This window comes from Astatotilapia calliptera, chromosome 7, assembly GCF_900246225.1.
Source record: "Astatotilapia calliptera chromosome 7, fAstCal1.2, whole genome shotgun sequence".
NCBI classification, from domain to species: domain Eukaryota; kingdom Metazoa; phylum Chordata; class Actinopteri; order Cichliformes; family Cichlidae; genus Astatotilapia; species Astatotilapia calliptera.
In genome coordinates this window covers 62,793,872-62,813,281 of record NC_039308.1, presented here as the reverse complement: position 1 = coordinate 62,813,281, position 19,410 = coordinate 62,793,872, and the positions used below count along the sequence as shown (strand labels likewise).

Here is a 19,410-nt window from a genome sequence, read left to right as displayed (position 1 = left end):
AAGGCACACAGCAGAACTTGTACAAATATATTGCAATAACCAAATAGATTTAAAGGTACTGGTTTTTGAAGGCAAAGCAAACAGGGATATGGACGTGGTGCAAAATGTGAGGTGGAAAACTGCAGAAAGCCTGAGATTATAAATGGGGGCCAGAGATGAGTGCTGCTGAGAGCTCCTGCTGTCTACCTGTTGTGTACAGTATACGGTCAGTGACATGAAGAACTGGCTTCTATTACAGCCCATTCAGCTCAGCTGTGCCCCCATTTATGTGAAACAGAAAGAGGAGAGTAAAAGAGAGCATGCAGGTGTTTGTGCAGAACTAAGCATTAACACACGTTTCAGTGTGGGATTGTGCATAGTTTGACTTCAGTTTGCTAAATCTTATCAAGAATTCAGGATTTAAAAAAAATTATGTTTTTCATTAAGTTTAACACACCAACATGCTTTCGGGGAAAAAAAAGACTTCAGGCTTGTTTGTTTGTTGAATATACATGACTCCATTAGTTTAAAGTGTGACATTCAAAGTGTTTCACTTGTCATTTGTGAGCTTGAATTTAAGGCTAATGAGATGGAGAGCCAGCTGCTCAAATGCCATAATAATACATGCATGTCTGTCCTCTGTGATCGGTTGAGATCCTTGGTTTGAACTTGACCCTTTCTTTCTTGGATTCCAGCTTTAAGTACAGAAGGAAGACTTGGTGTATTAAATTTTTAGAGAACTAATTCCTCCCTTGTATGCAACACAGTGTCTTTCAATACTGTTACAACACCTTCTCCATTGATTTTCAGTTCCACTGTTACACCGTTTGCATCTACTCGAATCTCAAACAGTGAAGACACATGTAGGTCAAACTTCAAGTGCCCACAGATGATGTAAACTGAGACAAGTGTTAGTTCACACAAGCCACAAAGTTAAACCTAGTCTGCAATTCTGACAGGTCAGCTCGTATCAGTTCCAGCCCACCATCGGCTGATTGTTCACATGACAGTCATTCATGTATTTTGCTTGCAAATCTCAAACAAGGCTGATTATTTAAGTTGCTTTAGCCTGCCTACAGTTGATACACATCTGCAACCCCACTCTACAAGATCTTCTCATTTTAATCCGGTACCCGACTTAATCAGCGTCATATCTGTTGTCACAGATGCTTTTCCACGTATCCTCACAGAAGTGTGGATACCAGAGCCGTACCACCAAATATACCGCTGGTGAACATTCTGCTTTTGATTCTAAAGGCCATGACTGTAATTTCCTGAACAGGGACAGCCTTTCTTTAAAAAAATAAAAAATAAAAAAAAAGGGTAGAAGCAGGTGAAAATGTTGAGATGTTTTTATGATTGCTGAAGTATCCTAACCTGAGAGCAGGGTGAAGGTTACAGAGTAGATGCCATTCTCCTTAGTGGCAGCTGTGCTCTCTGTGTAGGTGATATCCACCTGAAATTTCACCGGCTTCTGGAAGACTGTGGGGCCGGCTGTTGACTTGTACTCTGCTCGAAAAGAGGTCTGAGAGATGACACTGTGGCTCAGGCTGGGAATCTGTGGGGGCAAAAAAGGAATCGTGAAAAGAAAATGTCAGAAAGAGGAAAAAAAAACAGGAATAAAAATAGGTAGCACAAAGACACGAGTAATGGGATTATGCATAGGAATCACTGATGTTAAATTTTTCTCCCACACCTTGCAAATGACAAGGTGAATAAACCCTCATTAAAATACCCTCCACATAGTACGAGCCACATTTGAAACTCTAAGGAGATTAATGCCTCGGGGAGTAGCCATGCATGCCAGAGAGACTTAAGCTAATGTAATCTTGAGTCATCCAACAACATTGCACTCTCCCGCCTAAAATGAATTTGTATGCCCAATGAACAGGTGAGCCCTGAAATTGTCACGTTTTGCCATAGTGCTAGAGAGGGTTTGACATTCCATTAATGCTAGAGTGCTGAGAGGTATAATTCCACTGATTCAGGTGCCAATCTCCTGTCTGGAATACCAGCTAGCATAACCCAAAGGAAAATGCTTCCTCCAGGGATGAGGAAACAGATTTGACATTGACCCGCACCGGCAGAGTTTGTACACTTAGACTTTGTTAAATCTAACTGGGGTGAGGATAGGTTCTGTTCAATTATGTACTCTGAATATCAACGACCACTGCTTACTGTTTCTTGGTACTGATTCTGCTGCGCTTACTGAAAAAGCTAATGCTGCCTTACATTTCTGCATGTATTTGTAGAACCACGCAATAATAAAGCACAACACACACACAGACACACACACACACACGCAATCTACGCTTTTTCTCACCCTGCACATCTAAATATACAAACACACATGCTCAGAGCACTGTATTGAGGGCAGGACATCTATATGCTAATGACCAAAGCTCAGTGTTGATTTTCTATTGACCTCAAGTGGGTCCACAGTCAAAGAGAAAATAGAAGCGGTGAATACAAGCAGTTTACTGGATTGCTACATAAATCAGCACCATGTTAGCAAACACTCAGAGCATGCCTGCCTCGTAGCAGAGCCAACATCCTGCATTAGAGAGCAAATACCCAGGTGATACGGCTGCATTCATGCACAAACAGATACAGTGGCAGCAGATGGGAAAAGGGTCAGGGGTTCAGCGGAAGGGACAAAGGAAGAAATTAGCAAAAACGTGGTGTATCTACCGAGAGAAAGGCTTGAACGATGTCTGCCTTGATTGAGCTGAGAGGTTTGTCTTTGATGACAATGAAGATCTGTTCCTCTTTTTCCAGGTTGATGAAGTTACCAAACCAGGATTTTTTGGCAAGTCTGTGAGGAAAGAAAAGACATTTAGGAGAATATAAGCCCAATGTTGTACACATACATCTTTATACAGCTGACCATTTTTGCAACCTTGTTTTAGTTCCCTATCAGTCTATTGATTCTGAGAAACAACCACCTCCCCACAGTTCTGTAGGGATTCAAAGGAGCAAACAGAGGATGTTCCAGTGCATTGTGTATGAATGGATTTGAGGGGGGTGGGGTGAGATAACTGAGTCTCTCTGTGAACAGAAGGAGCAGAGGTAGATGAATTTACTATTGGCCTCAGCCCAGGTGCACTTCCAACCACTAGTAAGCCATATGGACTCCTGTTTTCTGGCATTAATATTAGATATAAGATTTATAATATTTAGCATTACATTTAAATCAATATAAATACCTAGTAAAATATGGAAACAAATGTAGATTAGCCGAAAGAGATGCACTGTTCTGCAGTAGGAGACTGACTACAGCTCACGTGACTGTATACTTCGGGCTGAGCTAAAACAGGGTCTCTCTCTGATCAATTTTCCAACTTCTTTCAGTTGGGAAATTCCTATCTAGCCAGGTGGAAATGACCAACCCAGACAGCAACCAGCCAACCAAACAGGCATATCTAGGCCAACCTTGAGTTATCAGGCCCATGGGAACTCAAAAGCATCACGCAGGCTCGTCCTGCCTCCCTCATAACCCACTCACTACCTCCTGCTACTGTCCTCTTTCCAACTCAGACCAGACCGGAGGTCATTACAAGTCGACTCAGCAGGCAAAAATCAAACATTCATAGATGTTACACTTTCCAAAACATCATCCTATCGAGAGGGAGCCTGTTTGAGCCAGTGGCTAAGGGGCTGAGAGGTTATGCATAGTTATGATAGCAGTGGTGCATTCAAAATCGACAGCGTCTGCTTACTCTGGGGAAGACTCTGGTGTGAGGCTGGACATCTCCTCTTGTGTGGGAACTGTGGAAGCAGAGTTAGATGTCAGACGATTGAGAAAGACTAAAAATTGTCAAAAAGCATATTACGGTACAATGTACAGTAAAACTTTTGGGGAAAAACCAAGATTGTAGCATTAGTCAGCAATTTTTCATGTAAATTGGCTGAAATCTACCTTGGAGTTTCCTGCGATGGAAACGTGGTGAGCCCAGGAAGCTGTTCTTGATGGAGTTGAGGCGCGTCCTCCAAGGCATGCCTCCAATAGAGGGGCTTGGGGGCGGTGTTGGAGTAGGTGTCCCAGCTGGGCTGTCCTTGGGAGTGTGCACTGGGGTGCCCTTTGGGGTGGGGAGGGGGCTGCCTCGAGGGGAAGGGTGAGGGGTAACCTGTATGAGGGGGATAGATTTGGGTGGGTGGTCAGTAAATGGAGAAGGGGCTGGTGCTACAGGGTGAAAATGGTGCAGCCTGATTGGTGACAGGGGCAACACAGGGCTAAAGGGCACAGAGAGTTGGGGGTTGGCAGCATAATGAGCTCGTCGTACTTGGGGGCTGTTTAAGATGGTAGCACTGGCGATGGAGGATGAGGAAAACGGGGAGGATGGGGAAGATGGAGAAGTAGGGGTAGGAGGCACAGAGGCACAGGGTGGCTGTGATGGAAGCTGGCAGGGAGTGGAGGATTCTGATTTGGCTGCAGGTTCTGGATCAAGGGTGGTTTCAGGAAGTGGGTTTGATCGTGTGGCTTGGAGGGGCTTTGGGACAGTTTTGGACTTGGCAGGGAGCGTCTGTGTCTTGTTGAGTGCTTCTGGCAGGGGCTCACTGTTTGGAGCGAGCGAATTGGGGGTGGAGATACGCTGGCCTGCGCGATTTGGAACGGGCTCAGGGGATGGACAGGGACTGGTGTTAGGGGACGGGGACAAGTCTGGGGACTGAGGTGGTACACCAAACTTTCTGACAGGCTAGATTAAAAGAATAACACAGCCAAGAGGAAGAAGAGGTGTAAAACAAAAAGACAACAAAATAAACAAACAGAAAACACACACAAGAATGCATGCAAGTACACAAACACACAAAGCAAAGGAAAGGGAAGGGCAAACCACCACACAGGTAAAGGAAGAAGTAGCCAAAGGATTTGGAGGCAGGTAACAAGTGCACACACATAGGAAAGATGGAGGAATTGCAACAACAAAAAAGAGAGAAAGAAAACATGGTAAAGACCATTCAGTGACTCATGTCAAAGCAAAGCAAAACAAAAATGAAATGGGAATAACAATACCAGCAAACAATGTGCTCACTTTAAAAAAATCCAAACAAAACACAAAAAGACAGACTTTATTTGCATAAAACATACAAGGCATTCCCAGCAGAGACAAGCAAGCAAACACAAACACACGAGAGAGACAAAAGGCCAATTGGGCTGTCTCAAAAACAAGTGGAAGGTGGCAACTCTGCAGTCAAATTTCCTGATTATTTATTGATGTACTGATTTTGCATGGTTCATTTGCACTCACACTGGTTCAATATTTGCCTTCAACACATTCCTGTCTTCCAGAAGCTAAGTCTGAGAAAATAACCCCACACAGAGCTTCTTGCTGAGAACACAATCCAGGCTTTGGGTGGGTTTGAGAAATCAATTTCCCTTTCAGATAAGCCTGCAAGAACCTGTGTGGTGAGGAGCTCGTCTTAGGATCCTGGCTAATCTGGAGCCTTCTCAGGTTAGTCAGCTGGAAAAGTTTACTACAAGCTCCCCAGCTTTGAGCAAAGGAAAGTGGGATTTTCTGAAGCATTCCCTGAGCTGGATTTCCAAAGAGCTCAGGCCATAGAAAACAGAGAGAAGGATAATAAGTGCAGAGGATGGAGAGAGAAGAGGCTTTGTGGGGTGGAGAAAGTTTTCTGTGCTGTCATGCCTCCTGTGTGCATTCAGCAGTGGGTTTTTACTTAGCATTAACAGAAACATCTAAGCTATATGGACACACAGGAAGCCCTGATATGATACAGGATATGAAAAGGTAATCAAAATGGACCTATACTTTCTCAAAACACAAAGGTAGATCCTTCAAGGCTGATAAATGTTTATATAACGGTAAAACAGATTGGTGGAAAAATATTGCTGTGCAGAGAAATATTGTTTTCTGTGTGTGTGTGTGTGTGTGTGTGTGTGTGTGTGTGTGTGTGTGTGTGTGTATGCTTCTTTCATGGTCAGAAAAAAGAATATTGCTTTATTTTCTATTGCTGACATAATATGACATCAATAAAATGTGATCAGCAGTAGTTGGTTGGCCATTATCCCAGAAGGTTAACAACTAGTTAGTTAAGAACTGGGTCAAGAGGTGTGTTTTATGTGTGTGCGTGTTTGGATGTGAACTGAGGATTACGACTCACCCGTGGGCTGCTGAGCGGGCTGGTGGAGAGACCAGAGGAGGCTCCACTAATAGACCGCGACCTGTGGTACAAACATGTGAGAACACACAGGAGAACAGTAATTTGTGGTATCAACACATGACCTGTTATGTGTTTGAATGAACACAGGTGGGGGTGAACGCTTGGTTACTTGTTACACGTTATTTAGAAAGTGGAGCAGCATATGGAGCTGTCATACTAAGCACACGGGTTACTATCAAGCCCCCTGCAAACACAACACCTACCACACAAATAGGGTACATGTATCACAACACAGTAACAGCACTGAGGTAAAAACTACTACTAGCAATTAATCTCACTCAAAAGTCAGTTTAACAGATATTGATTTGACAAATTTAAACTTCCCACACACTAGGACTCAATCTAGCTTTAAGCCACATTTAAAGTTTGATAATAAACCAATCATTCTGACTTCTTAAGCCTTTAGGCCATGAAACTATCTCGAGAGGGAGAATGAAGAGAGACATTTGGTTGAGCGCCATTTGTCATGTTTGTCTTTTCCCTCGCAGATGCCGTCAATAACCCCTATGAGCGGAGTCCTGTTCAGAAATGAACAATCACAGCACAATCTGTCTTCATCAAGCACGCACGTACACATCTACACACACAGACACACACGCACACCCAAAAACAACGCCTGTCAACACTTGGAAACACCAGCTGCTCACTGTCACAACACTGTTCTTTTTTGTCATTCAATCTAATCATACCCCTCTTCCTTCTCTCCCCCCACTTTCTCTTTTTATGTCAGCATGGGTGCATTTATTAATGTATGTCTGTAGCTATAGATCTTTTATCTCAGCTTGAATAAAGGAAGAGATAAAAAGCAGTGACTACTGCTTTTTAAACTACCTGATTGAAGAAGATCTCATGAACAAACTTGAGAAGAGACTGAGATCATTTAAAAGTAAAAAGGGAGGATGGATGGAAAAATAAAGAGTGTGTGGAGTAACAGGGCCATATGCTCACTTCTAATGCTGGAAGCATTCCCACAAGACCACACGGCATTCGAGGAGGCAAAAACTAAAAATGATTATGGCTATCAGCCTAAAAAATGATAATACTGTTATAACAACTGCAACAGCCATAATCATACTCCTGAGAGTAAACAAAGCAGAATAAGGAACATTAAAAGCTACCAAGAAAGTGAGGGAAATTTAGAAACACCCACTGGCGAGCTATTTTTATAAGTTTACCGCTCCCCTTCTACAAATTTATTTAGTGCACACATCCTTTTACACATGAGTAGGCGTGCCGAGACCATGCTGGCAAGGATTTCCTGTTTCATGGAACAACTGACCAGACAGTTGGTATCATTTCCATTTAAGTCCTACAATCCACTGAGACATGGCCGCAGTTGCTCACTGCAGCACTTGTGACCATGTAGCCAACTGAACTTCATTTAAACATGGCCAAAACACAACGTCCTCCGGCCATTATGAGCATATTGTTAGGAGCACTCTGCATCTGTTAGTGTTGGACCAGAAGGCCTATAAAGCTAATGTTGCAGATGGTTATGCTGTACAGTAATAGGCTGTCAGAGGCTCAACCTTGCTTCAGAGAGAGGATAAAATGTTGTTGTTCAGTGCTTTATTTATAGGGAACAGCATACACAAGGAGGGAGTCATTTATCATGTATCACAGAAACCACAAGCCCACATTGTTAAACCTGCACTGGAGACAACATTGTAGCAAGCTAGCTACTCTACTCTCGAGCTACTCTGTGCTTGTGTGCTCACTATGTTTACATGCACATACAGTATCCTGGATTTATTTTTGGAATATTCTGGCTATGTAGCGCACATGTAAAGGCCATGCTGCAACAAATCTTGAACCCTCCCAGTTGACTGTTATTATAATTATTCTTTTAAATCATTTTTAGCGCTTTTTGCTTTGCCCTTGGACATCATTTGCAGTAAGCTGGCTACTGATTGGTTACCCCTCTTTGCTATAACATGTATTCTGTGGGTGTTATCACGTGAATTTCATTTAGCTTAGCTTGCTTTACTGTAGCTGCTTGTTGGTAGCTGTGAACATGGCAAATTTATCCTGATACTACATGAGCCTCATCATTGCCAAGTCACTCAAAGGACTCCTCCCCTGACAGGTTACCTTCTTATCAAGGGAGGAATACTGACCAGCCTGATGCTGAACGTACCAATTCCAAGAAATCTTACAGCTAAATATTCCAGGGCCAAGATCACTGATAAAGGGGTTCCCTTTTCAGCAATATATCCAGTAGCACAGTAAATTCTCTAGATTTACTGGGTCAGTTTGGCCTCTCTTATATTCTGCCATTCTGTTCTTAGCTGCTGGGTGACAAGGCGAGAGAAGAGAGTCATCTTTCCAATGCTGACAACAACCCACTAAGCTTCCCGCTGTGTCTACAATCAGAAGTTGTAACTACAACTATGGATCTCTGACTTTGTCTTGAGTACAGGAAGCTGATGGCATCGTTCCCAGTAAAGTGCATGTTCACTGTCATGACTATCAATGGACCCGTACATCAAGAGCTAGAGTCATAACTAATGTTACTCTTTTCTGCTCAGATACAAACTTGATAAATGTGGAATGTGAAGACTTAATACCCAGACTTTTGTGTCTGTGTAAGAATATTGGTGCATGCAGTGTTTAACAGAGACATGGTCTCTGGAAATACCCATTGCTATTTGTGGACAATAATACGGCACATGTACTGAACTAGAAGATGTTTTTCTTTTCTTTTTTGGGTTGTTGTTGATGCAATTTTGATACCTATTATGGTAGTTCTCTTATCTAGTAGTCATTAATTCCCATAAGCCTATTTTCAAACAGGACCCATGTCCTCAGTATGTGACCGCCAGTTGTCAGAAACCCATCCAAAGCGCCTGGGGAACTAACGTGTGGCTGCGGGGGGGTGGAACAAGTATAACAGATTCTGGGTTGAAGGCATGGACTGAAATAAAACAAAATGCAAGAAAAATAAAATGGATGGTGCCAAGAGCCAAACAGAAAATGAACAACACTGCCAAAGCCAAAGCACAATACGACTGAGATACATATTCCCTTTCTAGCACCTCTATATTGGCTGCTTCTTACCAATGGGCCTCTTTTTACACATAGCAAGTATTCATATAAATCCACAAACTGTTTGAAATCATTTGCTTCTTTGAACCTCAACAAGTCCCTGCAGACTCAGTGCATTAATATTTACAGCTCAGTTCCTTAAATGTCTAAATATAGCAAGACCTCTGCAGTTTCTGTAGTAAAGATCACAGTTTAAGGTGTTTTATTTGTGCTTATTGTAGTCTCTTAAATAAATTAATGTCAGTAATTAGCAGGCGAGCTGACTTCTTACGACTGCTCTGACTACTCCACATTCAAACTGCGTGAAGCAACTAGAGCAAATCTCTAATAAAAAAAAAATCAATTGATATTCTCTCCTCCTCGCTGCAGCACTTTTCCATATTTCATTTACATATCATTAACCTCCCTTCATTTCTCCTGGCGTGTTGTTAAGATTTAAAATTAAATCAGTGGATTTCTTATGCTTTGAGTTAAGCTTTAAATGTCTTTTTAAGTGACATTTTTGCATAGAAAGATTGAAACGGACATTCACATGAGAAAGTCTCCATGTGCATTACTGCACAACATAGCTACCGCACCTTTATTCCAACATCCGTACTTCATAGGAGCAATCGAATTAACAATCATTTGTATGAAACTAAAGTGAGGGCTGATACTCTGAATGTAACTACGTGATAAATGAGAGGCAAAATGCCTGATAAAGGACAGGAATTCAGACATTTTTGTTATGCAATTTCAGATCAAGCTGTTTCCCCCTCTCTTTCACTATTTACGCTGGTGGAAATGTATCCTGTCAAAACACATGTTTCAAAGTCAGTCCGCTCTCTGAGGCCCTCTGATCTGAAGTTCTATGAATCTTCTGCGCTGTCGACAAAAGTTTGCTGTTGAGGAAAGATAAGGTTAGGTTCAGACAAAGTCACTTAATAAATCTTTGGACGTTATTCTGCTACGTACGCGCTTCCCCAGCACCATCGTCTATCCACGCACATGCAAGCAAGCACATGATCAAACACAGTGTGCACAAGGACGTGATAAAAGCCAGAAAAGTTTGAAAAACACACACAAGCGCACACACCAAAATCAAGATTCACACAGACTTTGTTACTAACTTCTTTTCCCCCTACTGATCAGATGGATAGTTATGGATTGCAGTAGGGGGGAAAGACATGTATAGCAGGAGAGCAAGATTTGATTTGATTTGGAGGCAGAGGGCCTGTGGCATACCTACAATCTACCACAGCCGATAGGAAGGCAGACAGAGAAAAACTAGCAGCATGTCCTCATTAGCATAGCAATTCCATACTAACAGAGGGGGGTGTTTGGGATTGAAGGTCAGCAGCACACAAGGAACCCACAGGAAAGATAGAGACAGTGGCGATATACAAGAGTGGCGCGGTGCCCTGGAAGAAATTTGGGTATAGGGAAAAGAGCAAACAAACTGATCTGAAGCTGTATTGAAGAAAGATGCAGCAGAGCTGTTTTTGTTGACTGGAGCTGCTGATATGCAAGTTTGAGACGCAAACGTTGTCCTCATAAAATCGACTTTTAGAGCCCCTTTCTAATTCACACTATTCAAGATGTGTGTCATCACCAATCGAATTAATGTTAGCAGGCTATTATTAATGGTTTATCCAGTCAGTGCAAACTGACCTTTTTTGGGATTCTAGTTATGACTTGAAATGAGATGAGTCAGAGTGAAGGGCAGAAAAAGGCAGCTACTAAACTAAGACAACCTTTAAATAAAGAAGAGATAAGACATGGGCCGCCTGAAGGGATGAAGAGGCACAGCAGAAGTGAAGAAACAAAAGAGGATGAATCTTAAACTAGAATTTGGAGGCACCAGCAGACAGAAGGAACAAAAGCACACATGTTTAGAAGTGGGAGCTCTTGAAACGGATTCAAAACTTCTCAAGTGGGTTCCCTCGGTGAAATGGTACGAATCAAATTCTTGATATTTTGTTGTTGGCAAAGCACTATGGAGAAAAGTTATTAATGCACCTGACATTTGAAGAACTTAACTTTAGGACTGCATTTTTTATTCTATATAATAAATGCACTCCCCACCTCTCCATTTATGCTCTGTATCTCTGAAAGCTTTTTCCAGCACTCTGCCAATCTGACTATCATTAGGCAGATCAGGTTATCATCCCCTCAGATTCAATCTTCCCCGCTGTCACAAATGTCACTGCCTCTGAGCACAAATGTGTGGTGTGGCGATATATTGGTTGTTCAAATAAGATGAAGAGAAGGATTTTAAATCAGTCCGCTGTGCCTTGTGGGGGTGTGGTTCCGTCTTGACTTGAGCATTTCTAAAATAGAGAAATGGAAAATTGTTCTGCAACTAGAGAAAGTGGGACACAGCATAGGAGAAGTGATTATCAGTGCATTCAGATTACGAAACGAAGAGATAATTGAGCTAACGGCAGAATGAAGGGGTGGGGGTAGAAATATTTAGCCTCTGAATTGCAAATGCAGTTTTCCCTGGTTTGAGATGAAACTTAATTAAAAGAGTTAAGTTAAACTTCAGAAGAAAAGCGTTAGTGTTACTTCACGCCGACTACAGAGTCAAGCTCAGACAATTCCGGTTCAGCTGGGCTCAATACAAGTTGACATCAGCTGATAGCTCAGCTCGCCTACCTACACATGCAATTAGCAAACCTCATACAGGGTGTGCTATTTAGGCTGCTGTAAACGGGCTAAACCCCAGCCTATGCTTTCAGTCTCATATCTCGTAACTGCCTCTGTTTTTGCACCTATGTGTAAGGAGCCATGCATACTGTGGATTAAATAACTATCTAAACTGCTACTAAACTACAAGACATGTGAAGCAACCACAACAAGCAACATATGCCATCATCATTTAAAAACAAAGATATGACTAGAAAAAGCCATGCTGCATCTTTCTTTTGCCTGAATAAGTGAGACAGAGAGGGGAGAGGTAAAAGCGTGAGGGGTGAGTGGCAAATGAGTACCTTTCTTCTTTGCTGCATTTTGTACTGGCATCAGGAATATCCAAGCTTTTACTGTAAACTGATTTACTAGTGAGACAGGAGATAAAGTGAGCAGAGAGTCAGTCTCTGTTTATGTTTGTCTACAATGCAGCCTGCTGACACTGGATCCAGACTCACTGTCAGAGCTGTAAAAACACCACAGGGCTGCTAGATCCTCCTCACACACAAACGCAGGACAAGGTCTGTCTTTACTGGTTCATTTAAAAAGGTATTGATTTTTAAAAGAGAGAGTTTTTCTCCTCACTTCTGCGCGTACCTTTGTCCATGCTGTGTCATATCGATAGCCCTCCTGGCCGGGACAGGTGAGCCTCCGTCCGTGACACTGAGGACCTCCATGGACTTCCTCTCTGGTCTCCTCTTGCCATGACGATTCAACATGGGAGAGTCCACTCTCTTCCTCGGAGGATCTGTGTGTGACAGAAAAAGACATGGTGATTTGGAATAAATGCAAAGCACCAGACACGTGTCCATGTTACTGCGAGTATATCTATGTGCTGCTCAGTTTTGTGTATATGTGAGGGTTTGAGTGATGTTTAGGGCTGATCGCAATGACATTTTAACTAATAGTGAATAAGTAATGGTTTCCTCCCAGACCTTGAACTAATGGCCACTGTATTGACTGTATCACATTCACTGAAGAGGGAGTCTATTCATCAAGATGTCGGTATCTCAGAGCAGTTACTCACATACACACATTTGCACGTAATACTCCTGTTTCAGTGTTCTTGTCAGAAAATAACCCTGGCAGACGTCTAAGCAGAGCATCTCCGTCTCTACTCAGACTTCTGTGGGTGGAAATCTGTGCTTGGTTGCGGTGTACGGATGATAGAATATCTTTTCTTTTTTTGAAGAGTTAATATCTGAGCCAAAGCAGTTGGGGGGGTGACAGTTTTTTAAAAATAAAAAAAAACTTCTCTGCCCTATTGACACCTTCTATTTCTGCTACTACATTTCATTGAAAAGCTTATTTATTTTCAATAAGCAGAATGCTTTTTCTACTGCAGAGCCAATCCACCGCTACTGGAGCCGATTCAATTTCTTCTTAACAGAGGAAAACACTGCAGAATCGTTCAGAAACTGGGAGCATTCATGAGTTACCTTTTTGTAGTGCTTAGTATTGTGCAAATTGGATGGTTTTGTTTGTGTAAACAGATGACTAGTTTTAAAAAATCATTAAAAAACAGGCACGATTCTTACATGGTGGTACAGTTCATACGTACTGTGTGTCATATTGTGGTTTAGCTTTCTGAGTTGTTCTTTTTTAAAAGAATATCATTTTCTAATGTTACACTCTTTATGAACAATTCTCTCGTTGTTCCAGGGCTCACCAATCTCATTGCGAGGGGGAAGATTCTGGTCCTCCTGACTAGGGTACCTCTCCTTTCGATCCAATAGCAAGAAGTAGATCATCTTCTCTTGGTTGTCACTGCAAAAAGGTGGCAGTAAAAAGACTCTTGAAATGTCAGGAAAAGTAAAAATACTTAATTAATTCCTACACAACCATGTGTATAATTAGATACCTAGGGTGTGTAGGGGGAAAAAAAGTACTCATACCATATCAAACTGTAAAATCCCTCACTATGATTAATGTTCTATAATGTTTTGAGATTCTTTGTGAAGCACCAATAAATATCTCTCATCATTAAAACAAAAGTTTAGTTTTACAGATCATTAAGCCGTCGTGTAATAATATGCATGCATTTTTTAAGACGCGGCACATCTCTATATGCAGAGTCGACTGGTAAGTTTATGAAAGTCTCAAAACATTACGAGTTCAACCTTTTCTTTCTCAGTAAATCAGGAAGCCTAATATCTTTAGCCTCTAGGCCAATATTCTCTATGCAAAATTCCCAGGGACTGGCCCTCTATAATAAAGACAGATTGGAAAGCAGTAGGAGGCAAAGAGACAAGGACCTGCAACTTCAGCTAAAATGAAACAGGGGAAGGGAGATAGAGACCACAGATTTTCCTCCAGTCCAGCACTATTACGAGATCCTCCCAGGAGAAAGGAAGAAAATGGAAGGGATGGGTAGAGGGCACAGTGATGGAGTAATGCTTGCTTAGCATTAAAGTGGAGAGGATAGGCAAATGTAAAATAGTGGTAAAGGAGGAAAAGGAAACAAAGAAAAACTGCAACATCTGCACACTGGACACACATTGATAACAAACAACTGTATGAAAGTCAAGGACAGCACACACACACACACACACACACACAGTAGAGAAAAATATTAGAAACTGCAACTGAGTCACAAATATTAAAAGCAGAACAACAACAATTTGACCCATGAGCATGTTCACAGTGGAAACCAGGATCAGTTTAAAGGGAATGTATCTGGTGGCAAACGGTGTAAGCGCTGTGTGATAACAATTAAGTGATCTATGGCTTCTGACATCTAAAGCGACAGCCTAGCAGGATTTTACAGGAGCTGGGGAAAACCAAGGCTGAGTGAGCACACAGACACAACACACCTATCCTTTCATTGCAGTGCTCTCTTCTTTTATCAAAACAACCACCAATCCCCATTCTCTTTTTTCTCCTTCGTACTACTGTCTGCTGTACAGCCATTTACTCACTCATCTGAGAGCAGGTCTTTCAGTAATTTGTTTTTGTCTCTGAAGCAGCCCAAAGAGTGCATGCTGTCCAGTACGTCGGGATCGATATCTTCTGCAGAGGGCAGGCTGCGGATGGTCACCTTCCTGGGAACTGGCTGCTCTGGCTCTGGTTCATTTTTGCCTCCTCTGTTAATACAAAGACATTCAAAAAGAAATAAGGACAATATCAGTGGGTTTGGTTGCTACTGCTACTAATTTTCAGTAATTTAATTTGGTTTTTGGTTTTTTCATATAGAAACTTGCATTTGGAACACAATTGTGTAAAATCGTAGATGTACAAACTTTAATATGACCTTTTGTGTCAGTATGACTTTAGTTTATATTAAGAGACTTTTAAAGTCACAGGTTTTCCTCAGGTGTAGGCACTTTTGCATGTTCCAGAGGGTGATTGTGTCAGCAGGATTCAGGCAGATGACTTAGTCATGCTGTTATATTCAGCAACCTGCCTCTTCTACTCTGGCGTGATTTCTAAATGTAGTTTCTTCATTATTATTATTATTAGATTAATTTATGTCACCTTTGTCTGCTGTTTTTTTACATGCACACACACATTTATATTCTTTAGGGCTGAAATAAAACGTTATACTGCACAGTCCATTTTCACAAAGATTTCTATAATATTCTAGATGTTTCTTTCACACACAAATCTACTACTTCTGGAAATGCGCCAATGCTTAGAAGTTATTACAGAGACAGATTTGAACTCACACACTTCCACTTTTTACCTCCCTAAATCTATTATTTTTCCTTCAGTGAACCCAGTGAAGCATAAACCTCACTGGCAGCTATTGAAATGACACAGACCTCCACTTTTCTATATGCTGTGAACTTGTGAACCAGACCTACATTGATTGTTCACCCCACATAACCACCAACACTCCTGTTTCAGTATGTGCATATAAATTCGGGTGGTAAGGGTAATGAAAAAGAAATCTAAATATATAACAGTCCAACTTCAATAAATCAAGTCTTCACGAGGACTTATAATGCCGACCCACGGGTGAAACTGTTACTTAAGTTTTGATTTATATGGAAAGCCAGTGAGGTCATAATTCGCTGCATTCTCCCTGCTATTCAATGTTTTATTATCACCAGCTGGCTGACTCTTCTGTCAAAATAAACAATCCCCTCAAAACAGGTTTATCTGTGCTCAAAAATCAAACATTTCTTTCTTTTTAACATCCCACAGTTAGAAAAAAATGAAAGCACCACTAAGCGTACTTTAGACAGACGTCAAAACATGAAAATCCGTGGTCATATCATATGGCTCCAGAAAAAACAAATCATCCACAACTAAGGAACATGGTTTAAATAGTCCATTTACCCTTTTTCCATTTTAACTGCTTATCCAATTTGGGTTCAAAGAGAGTACACCATACTGCATACGGCAAGTACCATGTATGTCATGCAGTCCTCCCCCTCCACCATATCTTGACCTCATCCAGGTTGTCCCGGGCATCTTGTCCAAAATCTCTACCAGCCATTTGCTCACTGTGCACCATCACCCTCGCCAGCATCTTAATGCCTCCTACCTTCATGTGTGATTCTGAGGTTCCTTCTCATTAGCCTCATTTGCCTGTCTGTACCCAGCACACAGGCTCTGACATGACTTTAGATTCCTTCTGAAATGGTACTGTGTATGCTTACTAGGCAGAGTTTGGGGCCGTGGTCAGTGGCGGAAAGGTTGGAATTGTTGATTCTATCAAAGTTGGCATTGTCTCCAATTCTGTTTTTCTGCATTTCAGTGCATTTTTATCAAGGATAATGTCAACAATATGAGCCCCTTTCTGTCAGAACATAAGAAGCACATAAGAGCCATCCTTGGTCTGCATTCAGCCATGAAACCATACATGAGCTACATGCATGATCACTGGCTTTTACATTTTGTCTGTCTTGCCTAATTTTCATTCTTTGAATGCAAGTTGTATTTATTTAGGTGAAAATTGTTTCATTTATTGCTAAAAGAGTGACTGATTCAATAAAGATCTTAAGGACACTAACCATTTGGTTCAGTAAACAGGAATAAGTTCTTTAGAAATTGAAAAAAGTGAAAAATGCTTAATATCAGAGAGAATAAGATGATTTTTAACTTTGCCAGCTTTTCACAGTTTCTACTTCATGGCAATTTTTTATGGCTGTAGTTTGCCGAGGTTGAATTATACTAATGTTTCTGCAACTGTTTATATAAACAATCAGTTTTACAACCTTTCTTATATAGGACTTAACTGTTTTCGTGGGACACTTAGTTTCAGAAAGTTAACTAAACTATCTGTTTGGCCTGGCACTGCGTTCTTCATCATCACAGCTCCAGGCAAGTGTGCTGAAAGATTGTTGGAACAATCACCATCTAAAAATACAGGGTTGATGGCTTTATTCAATTTTGTGTCAAAAGTTTTTCTTTTTGTGATTTTGACATGTTTTTTTATTTTATTTTATTATGTTTTTACATCACAGATGAGTTGCCTGTGGAAAATGACCACATTTGTCAGACAAATGTCACCTCTCATTCATTCATTTATAAGTTCATTCATTCAGCCAGTCACTTGACAAGCCAGCCTGCCGTGCAGAGACAGATAGCATGGCAACTTCCTCACTGACAAAACTCATACTACATTAGTCTTCTTGCCTAGCTCTTGTCTCCTCTTGTTTCTTATATCAGTCTTCCTGTGTTTACATGATCTTTCAGTACAGGACAGAAACCATAACTCAGCCCCTTCCAAGATGCAGACTCTCCTCTGATGATTCATCGTTGGTATTGCATTGCCAAAAGCAATCCTCAAACCTACTGGTAAATGTTTTTAATACTTAACAAAACACTTGTAAATTATTAAAATCTATTATAAGAACACTGTTATGAGAAAAATAAATAAATCTCATGATAATGGAGAGCATATTTGAAGACGTAAACACTTTAAATCGTGGATACAGATAAGTAGGATGCTCAAAGACACCCCCTTAAAAACTGATTTTCTCTTCTATTGAATGGTGTTGTTATTAAGTGAAGACCTACAGGGCTTTATACACCTTCACACATTAAGATCATGGATGACAAGGAGGTTAAGTAAATTCTTCCACTTGATCACTTTTCACTTTAATGAAGTAGTGTAAATTTAAAAACAGTGTAATTTTCAAAAGAGACTGACCGCACACAAAAAAGTTTGTGGAACTACAGTGAAACAGAGACAGTTGTTTGAATGATGTTTCAGGAAAAGCCAATGTTGTCAAATTATAGCAAATCTACTGATCGATAATGGCCAAACCGGTAACGACTAGGCCCCTTTTTGAATAATGTGCTCTGGATGGAAAGCTATAAGATAGAGACACAACTGGAGCCTTTAGTAGAAGAGCCTCATGCATACTCTATTTGTGTATTCATATCTCTAGCATTTATTAATTTGTTTTCCCAGTTAATAAACTCGTTTATTTACAAGTGTACAATAAATTATCTCAAAATATTTGTTAGCCTAAAAAGGTGGGTACACCCCTTTCGACATGTCAAACGCTGGGTACACTGAGGTTAGCTGGGTTCAGTCTAGTCTTCATCATCTCGGTTCCTGCTGCCCTGCTCTCTGTTCAGCTGACCATATGCCTCACATCCTCTTTCACGCACTACCAATTTACCCCAGCCTGGAGTCGTGCCCTGCTTAAATGTACTCTTGTGTACAGAGCTGGAACTCAAAGTCATTTTTCATGTGCCAGCTCCCTTCAGGTTTACAAGCCCTGCAGAATAGCTGAAGGGAGGACAGGAGTGTAAACATAAAGAAAACAAAACAGAGGACTACTTACATGTACCATGTGTGCTTCTGGATCTGTTCTAACTGGAGAAGTAATGAGAAAAGAAAAAATGAAGATCAGTTCACAAAATGCAATTCACTGGAAAATAGTATCATGTTGTTGACAAGAGAATAAAACGATAAACGAAGGTATAGAAATTGTTGGCACATTACAACGCCAGTAAGTATTGAACTTACGAAGTTTCAAGGAAATAAAACAGAGACAATACAGGCAGGTTAAGGTGTGGAAGTAAATAATGAGACCTTCAAATGTTAAGACTGCCAATGGAAAAAAAACATATTGAGGAAAAGGAGAGAAAGGTTCAGCAAAGGCAAAAAGAGGAAGGTGATACAACTGAGCTAAACACAGAGAATATTATCTCCCTCACACATGCAGCTGACCCTGCCAAGCCCTCTGGTCTGAAGGGAATCTCCTATTCTCATCCTCTTCCCATTTCACTGACTCACACACTCACTTTTTTTAATACTACCCTTGTCATCGCACATCTAGAGTGGCCACTTTGTCACCAACCCTGTCAGCGTAGTCTTTTGTCAAAAAAGGAAAAGCAGAAAGAGAGGAACAGCGGGCAAAATAGCAACAAAGGAAGATGTCTGCTAGAATGACTCCACGGTGTTTCAACTGCCCACAGAAGGAAAGCGGATCAATGTCACTGCTGGGACTTTTTAATTTGCTCAAGCTGTTGTTGTGGAACCACAGGAGATACACATGACAGCTCTAATTATTGTCACTTATTCAGATGCATAGTTCTCGTGTCAGTGTCTCCATCAATGTCTTGATGTTACCA

General features: G+C 41.1%; 1 protein-coding gene across 11 annotated transcripts in view; it reads right to left on the bottom strand.

Annotated features, from left to right (window-relative positions):
• brsk2a (BR serine/threonine kinase 2a) overlaps positions 1-19,410 on the bottom strand; it is a 175,184-nt gene that overhangs the window by 8,085 nt on the left and 147,689 nt on the right. For 4 of the 11 annotated variants that reach the window (XM_026176445.1, XM_026176443.1, XM_026176444.1 and 1 more), the window contains exons 9-18: positions 18,618-18,649; positions 14,793-14,957; positions 13,544-13,641; positions 12,472-12,622; positions 12,177-12,242; positions 6,100-6,160; positions 3,899-4,676; positions 3,699-3,747; positions 2,671-2,794; positions 1,357-1,537 (exon numbers count right to left, since the gene is read on the bottom strand). In XM_026176445.1, the coding sequence (XP_026032230.1) occupies positions 1,357-1,537; positions 2,671-2,794; positions 3,699-3,747; positions 3,899-4,676; positions 6,100-6,160; positions 12,177-12,242; positions 12,472-12,622; positions 13,544-13,641; positions 14,793-14,957; positions 18,618-18,649 (1,705 nt within the window). Of the gene's footprint in view, positions 1-1,356; positions 1,538-2,670; positions 2,795-3,698; positions 3,748-3,898; positions 4,677-6,099; positions 6,161-12,176; positions 12,243-12,459; positions 12,623-13,543; positions 13,642-14,792; positions 14,958-18,617; positions 18,650-19,410 lie in introns of all 11 variants that reach the window. The other 7 variants (XM_026176449.1, XM_026176450.1, XM_026176452.1 and 4 more) reach the window with 5 other exon arrangements.